This window comes from Xiphophorus couchianus, chromosome 19 (genome assembly GCF_001444195.1).
Source record: "Xiphophorus couchianus chromosome 19, X_couchianus-1.0, whole genome shotgun sequence".
NCBI lineage: Eukaryota > Metazoa > Chordata > Actinopteri > Cyprinodontiformes > Poeciliidae > Xiphophorus > Xiphophorus couchianus.
Window position 1 is genome coordinate 20,896,282 of NC_040246.1, and position 9,676 is coordinate 20,905,957.

Sequence of the window (9,676 nt, forward strand, 5' to 3'; positions counted from 1 at the left end):
AATGTGTGGTACGTTTTGTCGTGAACAACTGGTGAAATTTGAAATGAAAAAGGTTTATGTGTGTACTCTGCAAATATTCAACGTCGGTAAGTGGTGGTTGCTTTTCTTTTTACAGTAAATTGTACTTCAGGTTTGATTTGCACTTTGAAAACCTTCTTAAAATATGAAGTCATTTTTTGTTTGTGAAATTATGTGCTGTTTAAGACAGACAACATAGTTTTCAGTAAAGTACATCGTGTCCATTTTACAACGCTCTGCTGTAGTGATGCCTGTTTTTAAACCCTTTAACTTCCCATCAATAATTTGCTTAATGTTTTTTTTTCCACACCTTTCCAGTAAATTAAAATTTGATTGAAAAGTTAACTTATTTCAATAATTTGGTTCATAGCATGAAAATAAGATTCTTAATGTATATCAGGGGTTTTTATAGAATTGGAATATTACATCTATGACGGTTAATTAGGACATTATAGAGAAAAAAAGAGAGTGAATTTCTGCCAAACATGTCTGAGCTTGAAAAGTCAAAAAATTGCAAGAAAAATGAAAAGTTTTAGATTAATCTAAGTTTGAAAAAAAGTAAAATTTTGAGATTAATCTCAGAAATCTTGTAGAAAAAATACTGAAATTTCTTTGTTTTTTGAGAAAAACATTTCGAGTTTTGAAACTTAAACATCTCCAAGTTTTCTTGAGAAGGTTTCTGAGATTAATCTCAAAATCTTTATGTTTTTCAGCAGAAATTTACTCCCTTGTTTATTCTATTTTCAAAGACCGTGTTGCGTTGTTGCACACATCAGACCGACATGAGGAAGACTTGGTGGTTATTCAGTAAAATAAAAACTCTTTCCAGAACGTTGCTAGGAAAAACTCAGAAAGATTTAAATTTTTTCCAGCTGGAGCAGCTGCTAAAAGTATCAATCCCTGCTTTAAAGTTGCATTATGTAACTTTTATAAAAATAAAAAAAATAATATATAAAATATATATATATATATATATATTTAAATATATTTTAAATATATATTGAAAATATATACAGTCATCAAGTTGTGACTGTATAAAACAGATAATCTGTTTTAAAAAAATCAACATAAAAACCAATCAGAACCAGAAAGAAGGTCTTAGCGCTGTCAGGAATGCTCATGTACGCGCTGCTCTCTCTCTACTCTCTACCTGGTTTCTCACAGGAGCTATGTATTGAAGGCGGGGCTAGGCCCAACGAGGCGTTTCGCTCAGCTGCCATGTAGATGAAACCCGGGTTTCCTGAACATCTCCTCCATGCTGCGTCGCACTGATGCAGTAATTCATGCAAAAGGAGCCCTGACCGGACCTTTAGAGCATTCACAGTTCTGCATTTGGGCCCGGATGTTGCTCTGATGAGAAACTGAACTTCGACTTTCACATAATCATCAGAATCAACAGAAATAAAATGTATTACAGTCTGTATAATAAGTAATATGTTGCATTTTTAATTGAATTTATGTAGATAAATTACATTTTTGATCATATTCCAATTCATGCACCTTTATTAAACTGTATTTATTTAGTCAAAAATATTGTCTGAACATTATGCTAATTGTAATTTTTCAATATATATTTTAAAATAAAATCAAATTCACCCCGTTATCCCTAAAGTTAATTCTAATCTCTAACGGTCTATGCCGCCATCTTGTGGCTTGTTCACAAATCAACACACTAAAATATTTTCTCATTCAACTTTTTTATTATTATTATTTTTATGGCGTCACTTTGGTGTTTAATTTTATAAATTATGATTTTCAAATGGTTTTCGATTTAGTTTTTTTTAAAAACAAATACGACACAAACCTGGTGAATCTAAAAACTGAAATCTGCTGATCAACAATAGGTGGATGTTTTTAGAATAAATGGGATAAAATGCATATTTAAACCGAACTTTTCAGACTTTTGAGCAGTTATGCACAAATAAAAAAGAAAAAGAGAAATTAATAATAAACAAAGTGACATGAAAAACACAAATAAAACAAAAACCAAACAAGAAAAACAGGTGAGTTTATAAGGAAATCATCTAACAAAACAAATATTCAGCTGGTATTATATTTATAGAAGTTTAAAAAAGGTGCAACAAAAAGCTTTTTATGACGTTTACATTGAAATGTCTATTATTTTAGTTTAAATGTTTAAACTTTTCTTACATAAACAAGAAAATCGCCGTCAATGAGCTGCTGCAAGTGTTCCTAATATAGTGGCCAGAAAAGATAATTGTTTATTTTTAAGCTTTTTTCTAAACCTAATAAAAATAGTTACAAAGTTCAACCACAAGATGGCGCCCACCTAAACCTGTAGCCACGTTGTTTACGTTCTGTCGTTGAAAGTTTCATCTCATTTTGAGCCTTTTGAAAGAAAAATAAATGTTTTTCTTTTGTTATTCCCACTAACTTTTCCTCTTACATCATTAATTCCTTTTAGAATATTTTCTAATCACAATATTTGCGGTAATATTTATTGATTTCCTCTTATATTGAAGCCAGAGCTGCATTAAAACTCTCCTGAGACGTTCATCCTGGATCGCACAACGGCTTTATTTTTCCCAACAGAAAGAAGATTGTTTTGAGCGTGGTTAAATGTTAACATGCCAGCTCCAATGAAGCCTTTTTTGTGTGCAGAGGCCCCCAGGCTCCCTACCACCAGACATTCATTTATGGAGTTATGACCCTGGGGAGAGAGGGGCCCTCACCTTCAAAGCTGACCAGAGAGGCTGAGAAGGAAAGAAAAAAACATCTCAGCAGACCCGGAGTCATAAAGCAAAACAGAACAGCAAAAGTTAAAGCTCCCCCCAAGCTGGAGACCCTTTAACCCTTTGTTCCCTTCGGCTCTCCGCAGACAGATGAGACTCAACATCCGTGGAAAATCACACATGGAAGGAATTCAGATCCAAAGAATTCCTGTTGGGTTCATTTTCAGGGGCGCAGGCCACATTTCATCCAGGCAGGTACCCCTCGGTCAGCTGTCAGCTCCACATAAATACTCCGTGTTTCTGCCTTAAATCTGTTCCAGATGGGCCGTAAACTCAGGTTACTTGGTGGACCTGAAAGTAAGACCGGTAACATGTCCGCTAACAGCAGCAGAGCGGCTCGTTTCTGTCACAGCAGCAGCAAAACGCTCCCACTCCGACCCAGGGTGACAAAATTCACCCGCAGGCGGGTCAAACCAGGATTTCTCTACCTGAAAACACAAAATATTTGCTAAATATTCAGAGAAATACTCTTAAGATACAACCGAGAGTTATAGGGTAAATTATGGCGCAAATTTACACCCCAAAACTCAGAAGTTTTGAGATTAATTTAAAACATTTTCTAGAGAAATGTTGGGAATTTCTGATTTTCAGTCAAAACTTTTAAAGAAAAAAACTCTGAAATTTTGAGATTCATCTCAGAAATTTTCTAGAAAAAAAATTCGAAATTCCAAAATTTGCAAGAGAAAAAATTTGAAATTTTTAGCTTATTCTCACATTTTTGCTAGAAAACACCTTAGAAATTTATGAGTTAGAAATGTCAAATTGTTATTGGAAAAAAAATCTGAGACTCTTCGATTAATCTCAGAAATTTTCTATTAAAAACAAAACAAATTCAAGCTTCAAAAGTTTAAAATTTACGAGAAACAAAACTCAGAAATTTTTAGATTAATCTCTAAAATTTCTAGAAAAAAATGCAAAATTTCTGCATTTAAAAGGTTTATAATTTGCAAGAAAAAAACCCAGAAATGCTAAAAAAAACCCCAGAAATTCAAGTCAAAAATTTACTAAAAAAAACTATGAAATTTTTAGATTAAACTCAGAAATTTTCTAGAAAATAATTGATATTTTTTGCGTTTCAAAAAAATTTTAAAAAATCTATTTTGTAAATCAGAAAATTTCAGATTTTTCTAGAAAATGTCTGAGGTTAAATTAAAAAATTTCTCAGTTTTTTTCTAACAAATCTTCAACTTTTCAAGCACAGAAACCTCACAGTTTTTTGCTGAAAATTTCTTAGATTAACGTCACATTTTCTCAATTCTTTTCTAGAAAATTTTCAACTTTTGAAATTAGAAATTTCCTAATTATTTTCTAGAAAATTTTAGAATTTTCAAACTCAGAAATTTACTTGTTTTTTTCCAGAGTTTGATTTCAAAATGTGAGTTTTTGGAGGAAGTTGACTCTTTTTCAGTGTGCAGTGGCCCTGTTACCATAACAAGCTGCGTTTAAAACAAAATCTTACCAAGTATGTTTGGTCTATTTTCTAACACAAATATCTTAGTACACTCGAAATAAAACAAAACTAACCTGTATTTAACATTTTACCCAGATATAGGGGTTTGTTTTAAGTAGATAACACTTCATAGGAAAATGTTTTGTTATAAATGTAAAGAGTAAAGAGGTTTTTGTAAAACTCTTGTTTGAACTGACATTATTCTTGATTTTCAATGAAAATTCCTGAATACTTCAGGTCTAAACCAAAGCATATTAAAATGTTTTCCTCTGGTTTATGATCTCAGCAGCAGCAGCTTAAACTGTAAAACAAAACGTCTCTTTTTATTCTGCAGTCACAGATAAAATTTGATATTCAATCGTTTTCTATTAACTTCTGAGGAAACATTTCGTTCCAGCATCATGAACTAAAGAGCATTTCTGTTGGTAAAAGTAAATAAAAACAGTTTTGGTCATATTTTAGATGTTTGATGTCCTTATTTGGCTTTTATCTTCATGTTTATGAGTTTTTTCTGAACATTTTCCTCTGTTGAGTTTTATTTATGTCTTATCTGGAGCAATAGGAAGGAATTTTCCCTCCAGCTTCAGAAAAGCTGAATGAAATCTTTTTCTACAGAAACATAAAAACCAGGTACAGGAATTATTGTGAATATTCAGCAGAAAAAACACAAATAAAAATGTATTAGACTGAAAAACTTCTGCTGTGTGATGGATGTGAGAAAATTAAACCTTTATAAACAGAAATATAATCCAGATTAATCTGATAAAGTGAGATTATCCGCCTGTAGGTGAATGTAAAAACACAGCAGAGTTTGAACAGTGTTGGAGAACAGGGGCGCTGCTAGACGCAAAGTGGGCCTGGGCACAAAATCTGAATTTAAAGGCCAACATTTTAATCCTGATGCTTTTAAACAGAGGTGTGACCAAGTCACTGTGTTGCAAGTCTCAAGTAAGTCTCAAGTCTTTGTCCTCAAGTCAGAGTCAAGTCTCAAGTAAAGACAGGCAAAAGTCGAGTCAAGTCTCAAGTCAGGAACCTTTAATTTCAAGTCATTTCGAGTCGTTTTTATTTTATTTTATTTTTATTTGCAATTATACAAAAAATTCAAATAAAAGACCATTTGTTCGTTTTAAAATATGTATTTATCTCAAATGATAGAACATGTGTAGCTGAACACAAAGTATAAAAAACATTTTTAAATTGGACCACTTTATTGCCCAGTTCTGTTAAACTTGATATTCAATAAAAAAAGACGAAAATGCTGACATTTCCACAGCACAATACAAAGAACCATAACAGCAGTTTTTTCCTCTTTTCTCTGACCTGTCAAAACAATATATTGTCAATATAATTTCCCAACGTAGATGTCTTCAAATACACCAACCATCCTTAGATGATACTAGACCCGGCTCATCATCATGATGGGACAGAGAGACTCTGTTCCCTGTGTTCAGGTCCAGAATCTGCTTTCTGTTCCGGAGCCCCGCTCACTATCCACCGGCTTCCTGAGCTAACACGGTGCACATTATTTGTGGAGGCATTTGAAGGACCGGATTTATGGTAAATAATCACCAATTTAACCCGGAGTACACATGCTAACACGAAGTTAGCTAAAGTCAGCTATCTTACAGCAAAAGAAAAGCGCCACCTACCGATCTTTGTGAAGCTTCAAATGCCGGACAAAGTTGGACGTCGTGGCATCTCCATCCGATATTCTCTTCTTGCATGTTTTACAAGTTGCAGTTCGTTTTTTAGTCGAAAGTTCATAACCTACGTAGTCAAAAGAAATTACTCGCGGAAGCATATTCCAGCGGTTATTTCGTATTTCGTTCCCTGAGCTCTGCAGCTTTGCCGCGTTTTTTTAAACGTCCAAATCCTGTTAATTTGATTGGTTGTGCTGCAGCTACGTACACATACATACATAAGGAGAGAGGAAAACCATAGTGACGGTCTGCGCATATTGATACGGAATGAGTGACATTAATTAATGACGCCACTTTATAAATAATGTGTTTTAAATTTTAAGACTTTGAGTAAAAAATATCAAGTCTTTTCAAGTAAACAGCTTCAAGTCGAGTCAAGTCCCAAGTCAATGGCATGAAAGTCAAAGTCAAGTCCGAGTCTTTGAGCATTTTTTCAAGTCAAGTCTCAAGTCGTGATTTTAACGACTCGAGTCTGACTCGAGTCCAAGTCATGTGACTCGAGTCCCCACCTCTGCTTTTAAATATTCAGTTTTAATGCACATATTTAATCTAATAGACTTCACTGTAAAACCATTTTCTCCTTCTGATTTACAGCTTTTAAATCTGCCTCATTTCTTAAATAGCTCCAATTTTTGGTGCCTCTTTTTAAAACTTCACCTCCTTTCGTTATTATCCAGCCTTTCTCTGCTCATTTCTTTGAATCTTTCAGACTTTATTTTGAACCTTAAATGAACCTTTTTGCCAGAATCTGTTTGGAAGTTTTGCATTAAAATTGATTTACAACTGATTTTAACATCTAAAGAACACGATTTACAAGATTTTTGTTCTATTTAGAGTTAAAATCCACATTTTGTTTGAAACTCTGAACATGTTTATGCTTCATCTGTTCAATGTTTTTAACATTTATGTTACACAATCTCTTTCTTTGTTCTTTAATATTTTCCTCCAAAGCATTTTTTTACAGTCTTTTAAGATCTTTAGGCGATTTGTTCCTTCAAGTGATAACTTTTTATTAAAAGATGAGTTTTACTGAGACACAAAACAAATCTAATAATGCATATGGTTAAAAACAAAGAGACATTCAAAGTTTTATCCTGATAAATGTGACAGAAAGAGAACTGCACTGCAAAAAACATAAATTATTACCAAGTATTGTTGGTCTAGTTTCTCCTGTAAATATGTTAAAACACTTGAAATGAGGCAAAACTAACTTATAAATAACTTTTCAGTGGCATATATGAGCTTGTTTGAAGCCAATAATTTCTTAATATTAATTTTAAAACGTATTTGTATCATTAGTAGATTATTTCACTTAAAATGTGTAAAAATGTGAAATAATCTGCCAGTAATAAGTGATTGTTCATCAAAATGTATCTTGAAAAGTTACTTATAAGTCAGTTTTGTCTTATTTTAAGTGTAATAAGACACTTCCACAAGAAACTAGACAGAAATAATTGGTAAGATTTTGTGTTTTTGCAGTGTGCGTTGCTCTTCACCTTATAAATTGGCTCAAATTATAAAGAAAATATTGCATTCTTTTTTAAAAAATACATAGTTTTCCACCTAGGAAGGATTTCACAGCCTCCAGAAAATGAATTACCGGAAATAAACTACTAAATGCGGGTAGGTTGTGCTTTATTTTAGAAGAAATCTGATCCTTTGTCTTCTGCATAAACATCAAAATACAAGATAGGCAACAATAATTAAATCTGTGTGAGAATAAAAAGAAACAGAAAGCTAAAAAAATATATCATTAAAACAAAAATATTTTTAGAGAAATACGCATGCAAGACTGAGAGCAGAGCAGCTGATCCACTGGTACAAAAACATCAGCACCGGTTTCCTGGACTGGAGCCATTTAAAAACCGAACTTCACAACAATACCGAGAGATGCGCGCGGCTCCGAGTCTTCACAAAACTCTAATAATACAAAAATAATAATAAATACGCTTTAACTCTAGATGCAAAGAGAAAAACAGAGTTATTTTACACGTTTAAAGCCAGACTGCTCTCAGTTTTGTGCAGCGCTTTCCGGTGTTGGTCCAGCCAGGCTCTGAGCTCTGAGACCCGGTAACCCTCCGGTCCCCGGCCGCCCTGGTACGCCACCGTGCCCCGGTGCAGGACGTACAGTCTGTTGAAATACGCCCCGTACGCGGCGCTGGAGGAGTCCTCCATGTTGTCCGCCACCACCCGGCAGCCGGGCACCTCCAGGTGGATCAGGTGCGCCGCGCTCAGCCGCTCCTCCAGACTCTGGTGCGTCGGGATCTGGTAGGGCGCGTCGGTGCTCGTCCAGCCGTCGGACGGATGCGCCTCCTCGATGTACACCACCACGGTGTCCGCGATGTCCGCGTTCAGCTGCGCGACCTCCTGGAAAGCCTTCAGGCGCGCCATGAACGGCGGTCAGGTGCAGCTGCCGAAGTTGAGGATGAGCGGCCGGTCGCCGTGCGCAAAGTCCAGGATGCGGGAGTGCTGCCGGTCCTCCAGGCGCACAACTTCGGTGTTGGGCGCTCCGCGTCCGAGGTGCGCCGCTTTCAGAAAGTCCAGCTTCTGGCCGTGCCAGACGGCCTTCAGCGACTCCAAGCTGAAGAGCCGGTTGGAGTCCGAAATGCACACTGGAGGATCAATGGCATCGCCTCCCTGCTCCTTCACCCTGAAGAAAAACCTCTTCCTGATGCACAAGAAGTCCAGCAGCCAGAAAACTACAGCTGCCATGAGGAAGCGGGGCAGCAGGACGAAACAAACCGCCGCGTTTTTCACAGCTTTGACTGTATTCATCATCACTTTCTGATGATAACCTGCACGGCCCTGCGCGCTGTGCCACCGGCTTCTGAGTTGAAGTTAGGTTATTTCCGTCTCCCGCCCCTTTTTATAGCTTTGGCACATTTGAATGGATCACAGCCCGCCTCCGAACCGGGGCCGAGGCCTCACATGGCGGGGATTACCTGCTGTCGTCCAGGCGGGATGGGAGCGGAAGTATTAAACAAACTAACAGGAAAAATCAATTCATGTCACTTTGGAAGCGAAAGGTAGAGCAGAGTTGTGAAGTAACTAGTTCTACTTACTCCACCGGTGTCCAAAGTGCGGTCCGGGGGCCATTTGTGGTCCTTGGACTGAATTCCTGCGGGAACCAACTGCAATTCAAACATAATACGAATTTGGCCTGTAGATAGAGATGGAGACTTTTAATTTGCAATCAGGGTAAAAACATAATTTTCTGACACAGGAAAATGTAAAGTACCACACAAAGTATTTGTCTTTAAAACCAAGTTTTAACAAAATGTAAAAAGACTTTTATTGAAAAGCCGCTTCTGCTGCTCCCAAATCAGCTTTTACTCTTTATTAAACTTGGCTAAATATAGAAAATATTTTTAAACAAAATGACCAAAATTCTGTTCTTATTATTGAAAATAAATTTATTCAATCGAGCCCAAAGAAACTGAAGACTAGGAATCTGTTTTAATACAGAAAACATGCAAAATTAAAGTAGCAAATTTCTGCCAGAGAATTCAGAAATTTTGAGCGTAATCTCAGACAAATTCCTGAAAAAACAGGAAAATTTGCTAGAAAAACTAATAAAATTTTAGATTAATATCAGTATTTCTTCCCAAAGACTTGGAAATTTATGAATTTAAAATTTTTTGAAAAAATTTCTTGAAATCTTTTTAGAATAATCCCAAATTTTCGTTTTTGGCATAAATTTAGTCCTTTTTTTCTATAAAAGACCTAAGACATGATCATAAAAATCCCTTTCAAGA

General features: G+C 35.7%; 1 protein-coding gene across 1 annotated transcript; it reads right to left on the minus strand.

Moving 5' to 3' along the window:
- Positions 1-7,539: 7,539 nt before the first annotated feature.
- On the minus strand, positions 7,540-9,183 carry dio3a (iodothyronine deiodinase 3a). The gene has a single exon (XM_027999854.1). It carries the CDS (start codon positions 8,697-8,699, stop codon positions 7,908-7,910), a length of 792 nt encoding a protein of 263 aa, XP_027855655.1. The 5' UTR covers positions 8,700-9,183; the 3' UTR covers positions 7,540-7,907.
- Between the last annotated feature and the right edge of the window lie 493 nt (positions 9,184-9,676).